The sequence below is a fragment of the Antennarius striatus genome, chromosome 14 (assembly GCF_040054535.1).
Source record: "Antennarius striatus isolate MH-2024 chromosome 14, ASM4005453v1, whole genome shotgun sequence".
In the NCBI taxonomy this organism is placed as follows: Eukaryota; Metazoa; Chordata; class Actinopteri; order Lophiiformes; family Antennariidae; genus Antennarius; species Antennarius striatus.
In genome coordinates this window covers 14,499,842-14,518,273 of record NC_090789.1, presented here as the reverse complement: position 1 = coordinate 14,518,273, position 18,432 = coordinate 14,499,842, and the positions used below count along the sequence as shown (strand labels likewise).

Genomic DNA, 18,432 nt, shown 5'->3' with positions numbered 1-18,432 from the left:
GAAAGCCAAAACATGGACATTTCTTCCCCCCATAATGGAAAAGATATGCAGCAAGCTGTACACTCTTAAGATTAACAGGGGTTTGAGGCAAAAAAGGAAACTGGTTTCATGATGGCCAACTATGTTGCAGAATTTATGCAATGTGAGCTGCTTGGGTACCATCCTTGAAGATACACCATTTAGCATAGCTGAGAAATGAATCAGGTCACACAGGGAATGCAGAGGGTTATGCCAGGAAGCAAAGGTCTAGCAATTTTAATTTACCCAGAAGTACAGTACAATGACTTAATCTGTGGAAGTTGTATTGGTGACATACAAGGTTCTGACAGCTGGTATGGTAGCTAGCTTGATTACCTCATAGACAAAAAACTAACACAGCAAATAATATAAAAGCCTTGTTAATTCCAATTTTTTTGTCTGTATTTGACAAGCCATAACTCCAGGAAACACCCGAGAGCTTGACTAATACCTGGAGCATTACCATTACTATTCCATTCAATTCAATGGGAAAAGCCCTCATTCAGTACATTACTATATTATTAAAACCTGACAGCAGGAAATATTTCCTATCTATTCATGAAGCCACAAAGCCAACATTTTCCAGCAAGTAGCCATCACAAATGCACCTCAGATTGAAGACACATCCGTGGCTGTCAGTTCCTGTTCACTGCCGTCAATGTCTGCTCTTTGCTAACTCGGGTAGCCACTGAACAATGGTCTGTTGCTGATGCTTTTGTTTTGATTCAAGGATTTCTTGTGCGCTACACTGTTACCTGTTTTTGTTTTGCTGATATGCAAATATCTGTCAAAAATCAATCTTAAAACCAAAACATCAGGAACTTTTTAAAGTCATGCTTTCAGCACACAAGCCAAGTCCACAAGCTTGTAGGCTGCAACACATGAAAGGTCACAGGTAGTACACCCAATCCTTTCATGTGATTGGACAATCTTGTTGCAGGCCTCTAATGGCCTCAGTCAACTAGTAATCTTTTTTTTTTTTAAATCAAAGAATTTAATTTGTAGAATAATGACATAATGTAGAGATTTTCATGAAATGCATCAAAATGCAGGTGTCATAACATACAAATGGAGTCTTCAGTGTCCCATATACACTAATGAGATTGGGCATAGATTGGGCATTATCTTCGGTTATATGAATACATATAAATGCAAGAACAGTCCTAATTATTTAAAGAAGCAAAATATAACTCATTTTCACTCACCATCTGCCAATCTTTACCACGCTCGCTGGCTGACCACTGATATTAGGCGAATAAAGAAAACAACAGAGAGAATTGATAGTAATCTATCAGTGCAAGACAAATGCCCTTTTAAAAAACAACTTTCCTTTTACATTGATAATTTAATCCCTAATTCTTACACCGGGGCATCGCCACCCCGTCAGTCTGGCTGCTTTTGTCTGAGTCTTAGTTCTTCTTGGATTGAAGGAATGACTGAGATCTCTCTGAATGCTGATCACCATGTAGATGATTTTTCCATGCCTCTTCTGCTTACCAATTATATACTGTAAATGTCGTAAAAGTTTACATCTTCATACCGGACTAATAACAGGGCACTTTAAAACACATTGTAAAGTAATTTTATGAGGCAAATGAGGGATATAGACAGATGTTCTATATTTGCTTCTACTTCACTTCCTATCTATCCTATCAGTGTTTTCACTCATTGCCATGTGTGGTCTCTTTAGGGGGCTCAGTGGCTATGACCGTTCATACTGCAGGTACTGTAATATCTGATTTGGTTGGGGTCCAATGCTGTCCATCTGCACGCAGCTTTGGAACTCACTTCGTTGGCCCCTCAGCTCCAACTAAGTTAACGTAAAGGGATCGACTTTCAGCAGCGCGACTTGGGTGTGCTGGCAGCAAGCACGTGTACGCAAATGTGTGTTGCTGACAAGTGGAACAACCACTTTACGTGATATCCTGAAAGTCTGCTGAAGACAAAACTTCCCCAGCTTCTGTCCGAGCACCAACAAAGGACAATGCTTAAGACCCACATAGATGTTTGCCAGCTTGTGTGGACTCTCTTCACACTTGGCTGCTTCAGACACTATAGATCACATTCTGGTGAGGGTGTCGGGTCAGTGCAGGCGCTGAAGGACAAGGAGTGGTTTGCAGGCGGTAGTAATTTGTTTAACCTCTGATTAGGGCCAGGAATGCCAACTATGAAGAGACGCAACAAGTCCCAACAGAATCGTTTGACACTTGGCAATCTGTCATTGCAGCCACCGGACAAGCAAGCGAGTTACCACTTGAGACAATAGTTCCTCAAATGCCAGGGCAGACAGGAAGTTTTATGTTTGCACCATCTGGTTGAGCCCCGACAAAGGCAAAAGAAAGCATGTCTGTCTTTCAGTTGGATTTATCTCACATCTTTACGTCAAATAAGTTTCCTTTGCATGATACACACTACGGCCTTTGTATCAGAAGATTTAAACCGATGGTAAAGATCCTATCATGGATATGAGGCTTTTTGAAGCTGAAGCACGCAGGCTTGAAGAAAAAGGTAATGAGGGCCAAATTGTGGAGCCCTGACTTTAAACCTACTTCTATCATCACATTGCTTTGGCACAAATAGTGCTGCCTAAGGTCAGAATGAAAACAGTAGTGCGTCACATGCGCTTTTATTTAACCTAGCAACACAACATTGACCACATGTTACAAAAAATGTTTAAATAAATCAGCAAATCTGGAATTTAATGAGGTAAAAGCAGAGTTATCAAAAGGCACATTTATCCAGGGTTATTATCTCAACTTCAAACTTGCTTAGCTTCAAAACATTTCTGGTAGATTAAAAAAATAACAAAAAAAGAAAAGTTTTCCACAAGCAAGCCGCTCTACATTCACACACATTAAATTATACAATTTTTGTATGCTAATAAACATGTCAGATCTAGTTTTACAAGTTCCAGATATGCTTTATCTTCTTACCATATGTTATCCTTAGTAAATATTACACCGTAGATTCTGTTGTTTTTAGTTGGAAATTATGAAACGTGTTTTCACAAGGATCACTTAGTGAAATCAGTCATTTCATGATTCATATCCGACTCTTGCTCCTTGTTTTCAAAGCTGCATTGAGGAGAAACAGAAGGATTGTTGGGACTATGAGGTTGTATAATGTTGATGTCTGCAAAAGATATTTTGGATGTAACTTATAGCAATCTGATCTTTGTCTTGGTAAATAAGATATTAGAACATTATAAAACAGACAGGAATGGTCTCCAAGCAGTGTTAAAACATCCTCTTTAGATACAGTTCAGTAATATATGATACTAGCTCCAGATAAGCTTTTGCACATCTGTGCATGTGACTGATTGTTATGTGGCACTTTCTTATTGCGGTCACGAATAAACTCCATACTAGATGTGCATTGCTTGTCTATGTGAATTTTCTTCCACTGGGACCACACAGCTGTAAGATTTCTATATGAGTAATTATCAACGTCAGTAATAACATCTTTGTTTTTCATATTGAGCAAAACTAAGGTGACCACTCGCAGTCTGAATCTTGGAAGGTGTAAGCCCTTTTGCGGCCAATGACAAAAGGAAATGGATCACAGTCCAGACAATAATCCAATAATAACATCTCACATCTCGAACTTAAGTGTAATCACACACTGTCACGGGAGTGAGAGTGTAGTTGCCAGCAGATACTGCAATTGACTCAATGTAACCAAACTCTTGCATTTTAATGTCACCTTAAAAGTGAATGTGTTTTATACACAGACATTCGGTATACCTTGTACAGTACAATAAAGCATTTCATCTCAGTTTGGATATATTGCAGATGACACAAATAATATAGAAAACACAACATACAATACAGTCACAATATTATAAGCTGCGGTCTTTTCATAAAAAAGCCACTTTTCTCATTTGTGTGCTCAGAGCGGTCCAGATTAGTTCTGTCCTGCAGTGCTGCTCTGTCATAGCTGCTTTCCATCAGAAGAGCTCAAGTCCTTCTTATTATCAACATAGGTCCTCAGGAAACTTATGTTTTCACATCATGCTTCAAGTTCAAGCTAAATATGTGAGGAAATTCCAGATGTGATATAATACACCTGGACACAAATGTCCTCAAGGCCAAAGTTCGCAAATCCACTCAGGAACAGACATCAGTTCAGGTGAGTCGTGTCTTACTTTGTCATCCCCCTCATGACTGCTTTTCAGTTCACTTTAGGGGGAAAGAATATGAGGGAAGACAGCAACAGCAGTTTCTCGGTAGTTTATGGATGACTCTCGAGGACTGCCAAATGAGATGAGACACGAGGATAAAATACGAAGCATCCCCCCTAATGTGTTACAAAGTCATGAGGAAGTGAAAAGTTCATGGGACTAGGAGAAGTCCAGGGGGCGGATCATCATGATGGTGGCTCGTAAGGAGTAGCTGGGCCCTTTGAAGTAGTGCCACTTGATACCGTTCAGCTTCCCTATGTGCTGTCCTTGAGTAAAGTACATGCCGTTAAGGTTGGACGGGCCACAAGCATCAAACCACCAACCTGTAAAGAGAAGGAAAGAGGAAGGAAACAATTATTTATACCAACAACTTTTAAGAGGACCATCTGTACTCGTTATAGGTCAGGTTATTGATGAAATGTCATCTGTCATAACATTTGATCGAAAGAAAGGTTGAATGTTTCCCATGGCTTCTCCCACAGGGATACCATCACCCTGCTATCTGCTCTGTGTTGCAGTCACAAGGTCCACTAGCATGCCAATACCTGTTTCTATTTAAAACGGAGGTTGGGTGTGCCTGAGCTCAAACTTGGATAACATTTATTCTGCTCCCAAGGTGACACATTTCAAAAGTTCCCTCGAGGACATTTTGTATTTAAGGAAAAGGTTAACATGCTTGTACCTAGAGAGGTATTGGTTTTATGACTGAAAACACAAATAGTATTTTCAAATTTGTTTTAAAATACTGTTATTAAAATTTTAGGTTTAAATGGTTTAGTTTCATAGGTCAAAGTCAAGTTTCAACTTCTGTACATTGTTTGCACATATCTCAGGAACCAGATAAGATAGAAAGATGAAACAAAAAGCATTATATTCAGGGAGACAAAGGGATGAAAATTTGGTTCACAACATTGACCTTGAAAAACTTGGTCAAGATTTCAACTTTTATACCTTTTTAGGTACACATCTCTGGAAAACTGATGAAATGTAATCACAAAACAAAAAGCAACATTTTCAGAAGGAGGGACAAAAATGTGTAGGTCAGGGTAAAATCTTGAATTCAGGGGTGTCGCGGGATGTTTCAGGCTCTGACTCCCTTGTTACTGTTGGAATTATACATTTTGGATTGCAGAGATTTAGTGAAGAGAACACCAGCTGGATCCAAGTCATTTGTGAAGCGCTGTATCTGAACTAAACACAACGTCACTGATACGGTCAGATATGGAACATATGTGAGGAATGGCATGTGTCACTCACACAGTCACAAATGGCAGCACTGCTCTTTCCTGTCAGAGCAGAATACCACTGCGGCATACTGAAGTATGACATTTCAAGAGACCTGATGGTAATCAGGAGCAATGTTCCGCCCTCGGTGCTGGCATGCATCACGCATATGAATTTCACATTGATTGCTGCTTCATGACAACACAAACACACAGATGACATAGCATGGAAACTGGTGGACACTTCTTCACACAGCTGCAAAAAATTTCAGGATGTTGGCGCTGGCGTGAATAAAATATGAAATTTCATTTGCTCTGCTATAATTTTTTTTTTTTTTTTAACAAGAAATTCAATAAGGAATCAATCTCAAGCTGGACAGCCTGACGAGTGTCCTGACATCCTTGCAAAAGGACCGCATTTGTGAAGCCGCTATATTCAATGTTTACAGATTAACGTTGGATCAAATGTTCATTTTTAATTTGGTTTACTTGGAGAGAAAAACCAGATGGAAACAACCAACTTGGCAGTTTCCCTCAACTCCACTGCACACTTTAATGCCTCTAAGATAATCTTTTGTTTTAATGGAACACAACTGTTTCAGGGATTGTGCACTAAAAAATCATTTTATGCTGATCAGCAAAAAATGTCAACAGATAAGGTTGCCAGCTAGTTGGTGAACACTGTGGAGTCTGGAGCAGCTACTATTTTTTAAAGGCCTTCGAAAACTGAGCTAAAAAGCATGAGAATATTGACAAATATTTTTATCTGCTCGTGATGTCAGTACTGTGGTGCAGCTCGTTCCAACTGCCCTGAAGTGGCAGAAACACACTACTGCAGCATTAAATTGGATATTTCATTTTTTTGGAAGTCTGTGGTTAATGCACTTGACAACAAAATAACATGAGAATGAAAAGGCAAGTTGACATTTCCAGAAGAAAAACTGGTAGTATTGTCTTTAGGAATTGGTAATAACGTATCAAGTTGTGCATTGTCCAGCACACTGCCTCATTTAAGGAACAGTCATTTTCTTTGTAAACCACAAAACAGGATATAAAAATTTGCTCCCTCACATGGTGATAAACCACAGACCATGACTGCCCTCACACACACTGCAGAAACACTTAGTGTGGATGGCAGCAATGGATTTATGATCATATATTCTCGGTCTTTAGGCCAGAGGCTATTACTGACTTGTAAAAGGAGTAGAGATGACTTCTGAGAAAAAACAAACAACACGCCTTGTACCATTCATTCTCGTGATTTACCTACCTACTACTGTCAGCATCTTATCCCTACTGCAAATTCAGCTTTTACTTAAATATATACAATACATTATGCATGTCTAAATGCAATATCCTCTCCCATAATCTTGATACGGAACGCTGCGGTTGTCCTCATAAATGGGCCAGAGAAGTATTTCCCCCTTGCACATTCCAGACACTTACGTCATTTGATGTCAGCCCAGCTCTTGTGTATGCAGCAAATAAATCAAATGATACACTGCATATACTATAGCTGGAACAGTCTTGGGTTCAGACCAACCTTGATGGAGGTTATGAGTTGTCATGCTTCTCCTTTGTAGCTGGCAATAGACAGGCTATGAATCAAGCAAAGCTGGGGTGTTGATCACTGATCACATGCCAGTTCCCTTTAACCCACTGCATTCACAATGATCCAAGAGCGAGAGCTGATCTTAAATCTGTACTTAGAAATGCTTGATAAATACCAGGTCAGTAACAGAGCTGCCATGAGTTGACAGCAAGGGTCACCGGTCTCCACTTTTGTTGTAGAAGAAGTAGAGCCATTTTAAATCTCTCTGACATTTGGTCCTGTGCCCAGGGAGTTTTATAATGTGCTTGTTTCCAACAACAGTGAAATTAGTCAAGGATACATAAAATAGCCATATGCCAAATAGGTCCAGATAGACGTACATGTGGTCATGCACGTCTTACATGAGCATGCTGTGAACTAATGACTGGGCAATGAATGTTTTAGTATTGGTAATTAAGACCAAATAGCTTTTGTAATGGCCATTATTTTGTAACTTTCTCATTAAAATCACTAAGTGTGGTCCCTTGTGTCCAATGAGACAAAAGCTAAAGGAACCATTCCAAATTATTACATCAGTCTTATTTCTAGTTTTATCCATGATTTATTTTTATAATGATAAAATTGCACAGCCAAGTAAACTGTTACAGCAAGAACAGGGATGGAGCGTGAAACACTTCAAGGTAGTGAAATATATTTAGTAATAAAAGCACAAACACATGGTTAATCTGTCATTTACTGCTATAATTATACTTTTAGATCATTACTCCATATTGTATTAAAATTGTCATATGTTTTGAAAAATACACAGTTAATGTCCTGTTATCTCCTTCGGGTCAGGACCAGCCATCGGTGGTTCGAATCCCGCTCCCGCCGGACATCTTCGGAGTGTGAGCTGACAGTGGGGGCTTCAGCTCACCTCCCAGCCGAGGCGCCCTTGAGAAAGGCGCTGTCTCCCCCACAAGCTGCTCATTGGGGTGCACCCGAAGTCGCGACCCATCACTCCGCCTCCCCCAGTCATGTGTGGTTATTAATCGTGTGTGATTAACTGCATGCCAGCAGGCCCCTAGTGTGTGTTGTGTTTATAGGGGCCTGTATACAGTGTTTGTGCTACTAACACGTATACAGTATATGTATATGCATGTACAACAAGGAGTGTAAAAGATCATTTCCCCATTTGTGTGGACAATAAAGTGTGTTTAATCTTTAATCTTAAATCTTTAATGTGCGACTGCACTTACCACCAGTGAGCATAAGGGCACACTTGCACATGCAGTTGTCATTGTCCATGTCCTTGGTGCTGAAGTCTGCTCCATGGATTACTAGACTGCTTTGTCTCCCTGCGGTCCCACTGTGGCTTTTCAGGAACAGTCTGAAACACATCAAGGAGAAGGAAGAGAAGGGAGTTAGGACATGGAAACACATCAGGAGGAGGTAGGGGGGTGGTATGGGGGGCAGAGCGAGCAATAAAGCTAGCAAGAAGACATAACATGTGCAAGAAATGTGTCCTCAGTGATATTTATTTTTTGTTGTGATTGAGTGCATGTAGAGCACCTGAAACAACATGACAAGGGTAGAGAGAATCTGTAAAGAAAGAAAGCCAGCAAATAAAAGACATGCAGAGAGAGAGAGAGAGAGAGAGAGAGAGAGAGAGAGAGAGAGAGAGAGAGAGAGAGAGAGAGAGAGAGAGAGAGAGAGAGAGAGAGATGAAGAGAAAAGAGCCTGTGTAGTAAGGAATGTCCAGGAGGCACATTTCAATCTGCAGGCCCACAGCGCCTTAATGAACACTACAACAACTAAAAACGGAGTCATAAATACTGACCTGTAACAACTGTGCATGGCAAAAGAGAAATAAGCACCCTGTTTAACTTCCCATCCATCCACTGCTGGACAGCTAGAGTACACCCGCTCTATTTGGTATGTGTGCAGTAATTCTCCCTGTCTTCTTGTGTTTAAGCACAAGGCTCTCTCCCGCACACAGCTACTACTGCTCTCTGCTGCATTGTTACCTGCGTATTTTGCAGAAGTTGAATATTGTATTCCTGTTTTGTGTTATGTTTATGCATGACCTTTATAAAACACGGTTCAGAGAAAACAGCATTTAACAATCACTCAATCAAATTCAAGTGTAAAGCCCAAATTCACACACGACAATTTGCCCCTGATGACTTTGAAGTTGGTACAGACTCAAACCCTCGAATGTTAGTACGTCAAGCTCCACACCAAGTAATTAACATCTGTGATGAAAGTCTTAGTTGAAAAGTTATTTTTTGTGTAATTCAGGGGTCCTATAATGAAATCTAATGCCACTGATTGGCTGACGCATGTTACTTGGAAGTAGATGTTATCTGTTTTTAAAAATCATTTCCAAGTCTGAATCAGCTTGCTAAATGGAAGAAAACCAAAATCTAATCACTATTTCCAGCTCACGCAGCAATGAAAAATGAGCCATTATCTATTCATCCTCATGTCAGGGGAATTTTACGGTCCTGGAGTCTAAATCTGCAAAATGTTTGTGGAGCCTCACAGCCAGTTTGTTGGCTTAGAGAAAATTATTCTTCCTATAATGGTATAAGGATGGATTTCAGGGCTTCTGAAGACTTAAATTAGACCACATGATCTGCATGGAGCAATTATAAGTTTGTTTGCTTTTACATTTTTCAAACAATGTTTTTTTTAATCTTTTAAAGAAATTTTTTTTTTTTTAACCATTTTTATCAATTGTTCAGGAGAAAACTGAAAAGATGTTATGTTTGGAAGAAACTTATTACTGGCAACAAAACTTATCCTGAATTACAAGTGTGGAGTTGAATATTTGGCCTCCTCAAACTGCTATTACAGGAATTAGTACATCTTTGCATTTTGTGGTTTAGAGTTACATTAGTTGCCTGACAGAATCCATATATAGTTCTAGTTGTTTCCTTTTGATTATTAATGTCTGAGTTTCTGTAGGTGAACTCAGAAATTATTCAGCTATGATAAAATACTGCCTCAGTTTATCTTCTACTCAGGCAGGTCAGAAGTGTGTAATTACTGTAACATGCAAAATTTCTCAAAGATATTCTCTCAGCATGTATGAACAATAATAAGGTGAATAAATATGTATTGCAGAAATGTCATGTTAAGCGGAATGTATGGTGGATACATCTGTAAAGCTATATAATTAAAGGAGGTGCTGTATTTAAATGACCACTGAGCATCAATCCTACAGGAAGTCAGAGACTTTTCAGTCTGAGAATTGTCACAACAAACAGCTGAAAAGTCATCCCACCTAAGCTAAGTTCCTTCTCAAAACTCTTGGCTTGAACAATCAAGTGAAATAGTAAGACTAAGCTTGGAAGCAGATTTCTTTATGCTGTGTCCCACTGTGACCTCATCCATGGTGTGAATGGGGAACGGCTGCATGTGAATCTGACACTCGTTTCATGGCTTTGACAGCTTTACCATTACTATCACAGCACACCTTCCCCACATCCAATACATCAAATGCTCTTGGTCTCGTTGTGTTTCTCTCACGCTCTCTCAGATTGTCCTCCTCTCAGCAGATCCAAAGCACTCGACTGCAGCACCACGCCAATGAGGTATCTGCTATAAAATATATTTCACTGTCCTTGAAAGCAATATCCTGAATTTGTTTCAACAAAAGACAATCTTGGCGCGTGTTGTGAACCTTCCTCCCTATGAGAAGGTGACAACAAGAGAAACAATACTTTAGGTGTTCGGAAGATGTTGATCACTCTGAATCCTCGGTGGAGCCACTGGCTCTGAGGGATCAGGTTGAATATCTCAAAGAAAGGAACTAGTAGACTCCACAGGAAAGAAAGTCATTTAACGTGAAAGACTTCTGTATTTGGACAGCTGTTTAAATGACTGCAGTCTGAGTGCAGGTCACAGCAGGGAATTCACAAAGCAACAAAACCAATATGACTAACCCTACAGAGTAAGAATGAGTCATGTGTCTCATCAGTGGCACCAAACGGCCACCAGACTTGGCACATTTGTATATAAGGCTTGCACATACAGCATATTATGGGGCTGTGAGTGTGCAGGTTCTTGTGGTTGGTGAGTGTTAGCTGTCCAAAACAGATGTTTGTGGAGATATTTTCCAGTTAATAACCACTTCTTAGGAAATGTAAGACTTCTCTCAACTATTTCCTGAATCTGAGGAATAAAACATACAGTGTCAATGATGGGATCTGCTGCTGCCCTGATAAAAAACAGACTTAACGCCACATCCACTCTCCATTTCTCAGAACTCTGTCTTGCTGATGAATCATCCGAGGCACATCATGAACAAGGATTTCTAGTTTGACACAATGACAGACTGCTTTAAATAGTCAGCGGCTGTGTTTACTTGGTTGTGTGCATATTTATAAGACCAACAATCACCAACTCAACTGACATCTGCAAGCCTTCCTGTCAGGATCCATTATAGGCTCAAATTTTATGTACGTTAATCCACAGATTTGCCATGTAATGAACTCAAGCGGGAGAAATGCTCAAAGACAGACATGGTGTCTCAAAACTTAAGTCAATGAAATGCACTGGACAGCTCAGCCAGAGGACTTTAAATGCAGAGACAGATCATGTAATTACTCCTGTTACATAAACTTGCAAAATACAAATATTAGGAATAATATAAAAATATTGAGTTGAGGGGGAACTTTGGTTTCGCTCAATCACGTTTAGGGAGGAAGATGAGAGATGCCGACTTACTTGCGCCCTTTCGTGACATTTAGGAAGTGAAAGAATTTGCAGAGCATTCCATCATTAATGAGTCATTTCACTCAAATCAAAACAAAGCTTATTTCCCAGTTTCCCTTGGTCTTATCTTGTCATGGAGAAAGATTTTTTTGTTTTTGTTTCTAAAGCTTTTCAGACATCTGAGAAGAGACTCCTGCTCCTGATCACAAATACCACCCAAGTCAAGTTAGACGCTGAAGTTTACTGGACTCATTCAAGAGGAACAGCTAAACCCAGCCTGACTCCCCTCTGTTTAATATAGAATAGGGACATTACTCAGTGGAAGTGGAAGCTTGTTAGCCTAGCCTTCACACTTGAGCAATGATAAGTGTTTCCAAATTGTGAATGGAAAGAGCGCTTAAACATATGACAGCCACCCCTCAGTGGAAAATAGGAGTAAAATGACCTCTTCTAAAAATATCAGAGTAGGTGAAGATTAGCAGATACCCAGTTATGTCAGGCTATGATGGTAAAAAGTCTGCACCCTTTTTTTTTTAACCAAAAAAACATTAAAAGTAATAAAAGTAATAAAAAATATGCATGTAGCCCAAGTACCATTTTAACGTTTCCTTGAGCAAATAATTATCCTTCAAATTCAATTCAAGTTGGACACAATAAAGACTGGGTCAACTCGGGTAATACTGAAATGGTGCATGGGCAAAAATGCTCATGACAAAATTCTTAACATTCAGTTTCAGTCCCTTCCAGTCTACAGTATTCCCAAACATTAACGGTGGCACACCGTGTATGTGGAGAATAGAAAGTCAGGTGAGGAATCAGATTGCTGTGACATATTTAGCTGACAACACAAGTTTTACTAGGTTTTCAGGATTGACATTTGATCACACTGTGTATTAAAAGCATTGCAAGCAATGAAGCCTTCACACAGTTAAAGTGTTAAAACTTATTTCTGTTGTACATTTAATATTTCAAAAGACTAGATTTTTACTAGATCTGATACATTAGATGAAAAGTTATTTGTTCGTACTATCTAAAGCACACTTAATTCACTGAATTACCCTTTGTAGTCGTAGGTTTGCCTTTCATTAAAATTGAAAACACGATCATAGAGGATACGTCTCCTCTCCCCACACACACATACGAGACATTGTGTTCAGTTACAGCTAAGCAGGTTGTGATTGACATGGGGCCCCGGGTTTGCTAACACGACACCTGTTAGCAGTCTTACTTTTGTCTCATATTTCCATTTCACAATGTGCTGTGCTAATCCGAACAGAGAATACTACTGCCGTCCATTTATTTAAAAAAAAAAAAAATTTATTCAGGCAGTTAAAGAAAGGCCACACATCTAGGTGGCTATGGAATATATATTCCATTTGAAAAATGAAAACAAAGTCTGAAATGGTGTAAATGATTAGTACTTAGTACAACAATCTCTTATATGTCATTTAAGTAAAACTGCTTTCCACAGTTTTTTAAAAAAAAGAAGTCTCTTTTAATCTTACGACTGGCAGAGTCAAGTTTAACTTGCCTGGTTTTTTTTAAAATCTCCATTCGTGAGGATGAGGACCCACTCAGCATAGGGTCCAGCGCATGCTGTTCCACACCTGGCAGTCATTAGCCTCCTGAGCTCTCTGATTGGCCCATTGCAGAGGTTAATCACCCTGACCAATGGTTAGCTTCCGACTGCAAGGCCAAAGAGGTGGTTTGCTGGCCAAGGCATACCATGACTGTTCTCTTGAAAACATTCTTCATCAATCTACTGTATATAGTTCAGAGGTGGAGATACAGAACTGCACAAACAGCTTTGCATTGCATGAAATATAAAGTAGTTTCACAACTTTCATTACAGATGAATTAGAGATACACTGCTCACACCGGTTTGAAGCTTTGTATGTGCACCATTGAAAACTGTGAAATGTAATACTTCCAGGGATGAAGTTCAGACAGACATAACTTGAGATATCCAAAATAATCACAGTGTGAGTCTTGGAAAATAGAGTGGTCACCATGTATGGAACTCTAATTTTGCCAGTTCTGTTTGGTTCCACAAGGAATATTGGGCCACTACCACATGCAGAAATCACTTGATTTATGAGCTTGTCCAAACAAGGAAAGATATTGAATAAAGATGTAACGAGTCATTTAAAAATAAACATATACATTTTTTCAACCAGCAGGGTGGATTTAAAAATGCAGACGTGACTTTTCCAGGCAAACCTCAACTTGTGTTTGTGCATATATTTAACTGCTGCGAATTTATACCGCAGACAATTTTGGACATGGTGGTTCTCTCTCTCAGAGTATTTCACCTCACATATATAGTGAAGTTTGATTTCAACTTAGTGAGCTTTGTCACATGGAAAATTAAAATGAAACCTGAACACATCATTGAAATATTTTCAGGCTTTTGGTGTCTTTGTAGTGCATTTCATAGTAGTTGAAATAGTGGTGTGTAGTATCACGCATTGCAAACAGTTTTAGATTAATCACATACATGTATTGCAATTAAATGAAAAATTGTAAAAGGGTTGCACACAGCATCTTATGGTCAATTTATAGTTAAATCCATTGGCTTCCTAGAGGTTAGTGTCTATATTCAAGTCATTTCTCTCAGTTTCTTCTGGATTTTATGTCCTCCAGTTCTACTTGTAATTTTGACTTTCAATTCCACAGAAGATTATCAAACAGATTATTTGTTATAATGTTTTGAACTTGCATGCCTAATTAGCCTGTGTATTTGCTGTTTTGTATGGTGTTTTTTCCATTATTAATTGTTTGGGCGTTATTTGGTTTGTTCAATATGTGGTAGAACCCAAAGACAGAACAACAAGTAAATCACACTTTATAAATTTCAAATGAGCTATTTTGTATTTGTTACATGCGGTCACAATTACCGCATTTTTACATGCCAGTTGTTGTCGGCTACACATTCTTGCCTTGGGACTTATTTTTGTACTTGTCCATGCTTGTAGTTATGGGTGTGGATCATATTCTGTAGTTACTGTGGCTCTTTTCTCTTTGTTTTCTTCTTTCTTGGGTTTATTATCCTCATCCTGCTGAAACATTAATGATATCTTTCAGGGCAAACTCAAATCTTGTATTACTTACAGTATAAGAGCAATCACACTAAATCCCACTTAAGTTTTCCTACCCTAAGTCTATTATGAATACATGATTATGAATAATAACAACTTAAATGGGCCTCTCATCCAGTTAAATTACAAAAACTGCTGGAGGATTTGCCAAAAGTTTGCTTGCTTTGAGTATCGTGTATTTTCATTTTTTTTTCTTTTATAACGCTAATTGTCCTTTCCATACATAACTGACATGTTGTACCTCGTACATTTAATACTTTATACATTATACATAGTTTATTCAGACATAGGTAAATCTGCACCTCTCTTGTGATGCACAGGAGGATGCATGCTGCCTTCACCTTTCTCAAATTAATTTTAGATCAGTTGCTGGAAATAATCAAAATATCCACCACCAAACTGAATAAATGAGGTTCATTTGGTTTTTCTTGACGAAGAGACGATAATAGTAATAATTTGTACACAAAAGCATTATTTTTGTGCTGTATCCTGGAAAACATAGCCACACATAAACAAATGAATGTACACCCTTTAATCAGAGTATCATCGTCTTGAACCTCTGTTTATCCACAGGAACCAGTTTATCTAAACTGGTGCAGTGTATAATTTATTTACTTGTGCCTCCTACATTCTACAATTTAACTTTGTGCTGCAATGTGTAAATCATCTGCTATTTCTGTGCAATAATTTCCCCTCTGACTCAGCTCTATAACGCGTTTCTTTTCTTCTGATTTTTTCTAATTATAATGCTATCTTTTTTGTACGTGCAATTTTGGATGTTTTATCACACTGCTTGACTTTTCATTTAACCTTTTAGTCCATTATAACATTATGATGGCCATTTTTGAGGCAAATAGACCTTGATAAATGAGGGTGATTAACTGGATGTCTTGATCTGATGGTTATCATTACAACAATATTTGCAGGTCATCAAATTATATGTGAATTCATTGTTTTCCTTTATGTACCCTAGTTCTATCGCTGCAACTGGGATCTTTTCTGTTTATAAAGACAGTAACCTCTACAATTACAGTGATCCCACACATAATGATGATGATGTTGAAATCAACCCTCATTTCATATTATAAGGTTGTGTTTCAGTGGGAACTCTGCTGCTCTGGTGAACACAAATTTATTATTCTGTTGTGAGACGATGTAATTTTTTTGGTTGAAGATTAAAATAACATTGCAAATGCCAGTTTATGTAATGTGGCTGTTGCCAGTTATTTGATTTCTTCTTTTATTTGATCGTTTTTGCGTGTATGTAGCTGCTATGATGTGCTCCTGGTTTAATGCTTTACTTGTGGAAGAATTTCAATGACCAATTCTCAATAGACACTGCAAAGTTAATGCTTATTTTTCTGTTCTCAACACTTCACTGAAGAATAAAGTCAAACGAGTTACAGGAATCATCAATATGAACTTAATTCTGTCTATTAGGTTCTCATTTATGCATTTGGTATACATAATAAAATAAAACACTCTTCACATATAACAAAGTCAAAGTGGAAAAATTTAAATTTCTTGGTTATCTTATAGAAAATTCAAAACTCGTAAATCTTTAGTATATAGAGTTCATAGTCAAAAAATGGTGAAGATTCAGCTTGAGAAGCTGAATCAGCCAATTTAATTGAACTGAATAGTTTTAAACCACATTAGTTCTACTGTGATAACAGACGTGACTTCTCATTTATGATTGATGGAAGTACTCTCTTTGTCTGGGGATTGGGTCGTCGAGCCCCATGCTGACGACTGCTACACAATCCAAACTGCACCCGTCCCCTACGGTTTCCTTGGTGGGTGGCGAGTCCACCAGAGGTTGAGCCCCATGGGCAGAGGCCCGGCCACTAGGTGCTCGCATACGAGCCCCAACCTGGCCCCAGGGTGGGGCCAGAGTTGTGCCATACTGGGCGACATCATGGTCGTTGATGTTTTTCTTGTCATAGGGGTTTTTGCTTTTGCTGACCTCAACTGAGGATATTGTCAGGCGGTGGAAAGAATGCTTCGAGGATCTCCTCAATCCCGCTATCATGTTTTTCACAGAGGAAGCAGAGGCTGAGGTCTCAGAGGTGGACTCATTCATCATCACCCAAACTGAAGTCGCAGAGGTGGTTGCCAAACTCCGGGATGGAAAAGCACTGGGGGTGGATGAGATTCGCCCTGAGTACCTCAAGTCTCTGTGCAGGGACAATCATGGTTGACACGTCTCTGTAACATTGCATGGCAGCTGGGAACAGTACCTCTGGATTGGCAGACCGGGGCAGTGGTCCCTCTTTTCAAAAAGGGGGACCAGAGGGTGTGTTCCAACTATAGAGGGATCACACTCCTGAGCCTCCCGGGGAAAGTCTATTCCAGGGTACTGGAGAGGATGTCAGGATTTTCATGGGAGTTTGCCCAACCAGTCCACATGTGTTTGTGGGTCTGGAGAAGAACTTTGATTGTGTCCCTCGTGGTATCTTGTGGGGAGTGCTTCGGGAGTATGGGGATTTCAGCCCTTTGCTGAGGGCTGTCCGGTCCCTGTATGACCGAAGCCAGAGCTTGGTTCGCATTGCAGGCAGTAAGTCAGACCTGTTCCAGGTGCATGTTGGACTTCGGCAGGACTGCCCTCTATCACCGGTTCTGTTCATAATTTTTATGGACAGAATTTCTAGGCGCAGCCAGGATCCGGAGGGAGTCCGATTTGGGGACCAAAGGATTTAATCTCTGCCTTTACCAGATGATGTTGTCCTGTTGGCCTCATCAAACCTGGACCTTCAGTGTGCACTGGGACGGCTTGCAGCTGAGTGTCACGCGAGTGGGATGAGGCTCAGCACCTCTAAATCTGAGGTCATGGTTCTTGACCGGAAAAGGTTGTGTGCCCTCTTCAGGTCGGTGGAGAGTCTTTGCCCCAAGTGGAGGAGTTTAAGTATCTTGGGGTCTTGTTCACGAGTGAGGAAAGGATGGAACGTGAGATTGACAGACGGATCGGTGCAGCTTCCTCAGTGATGCAGTCGCTGTATAAGTCTGTCGTGGTGAAGAAGGAGCTGAGTCGTAAAACGAAGCTCTCGATTTACCGGTCAATCTATGTTCCTACTCTCACCAATGGTCATGAGCTTTGGGTCATGACCGAAAGGACAAGATCCCGGATACAAGCGGCTGAAATGAGTTTCCTCCTATCTCACCTTAGAGATAGGGTGAGCTCAGTCACCAGGGAGGAGCTCGGAGTAGAACCGCTGCTCCTCCGCCTCGAGTGGAGCCAGCTGAGGTGGCTCGGGCATCTCTTCTGGATGCCTCCTGGACGCCTCCCTGGGGAGGTGTTCTGGGCATGTCCTACCGGGAAGGAGACCTCGGGGAAGACCTAGGACGCGCTGGAGGGACTATGTCTCTTGACTAGCCTGGGAACGCCTCGGGCTCCCCCCGGAGGAGCTGGAGGAGGTGTCTGGGGAGAGGGAAGTAAGTCTGGGCATCCCTGCTGAGACTATTGCCCCCGCGACCCGGCCCCAGATAAGCGGTAGATGATGGATGGATGGATGGATGGATGGATGGAAGCACTGTGATGGGAGGAGGGATCTGGTTGTAAAATTGCAAACAAAACTTTGCAGTGAAATGATGAGCAAAACAACCATTTTCTGGCTGATAATGCACAATAAAATCCAAGGGTCAAGTGTGAATTGTTTAATT

General features: G+C 40.1%; 1 protein-coding gene across 1 annotated transcript in view; it reads right to left on the bottom strand.

The window, feature by feature from the left end:
* Positions 1-2,383: 2,383 nt before the first annotated feature.
* The window catches only part of angpt1 (angiopoietin 1), a 54,295-nt gene continuing 38,246 nt past the window's right edge, over positions 2,384-18,432 (bottom strand). Inside the window, exons 9-10 of the mRNA XM_068333670.1 lie at positions 8,212-8,342; positions 2,384-4,521 (exon numbers count right to left, since the gene is read on the bottom strand). Coding sequence (XP_068189771.1) covers positions 4,358-4,521; positions 8,212-8,342 — 295 coding nt within the window. The 3' untranslated portion in view covers positions 2,384-4,357. The remainder of the gene's footprint in view (positions 4,522-8,211; positions 8,343-18,432) is intronic.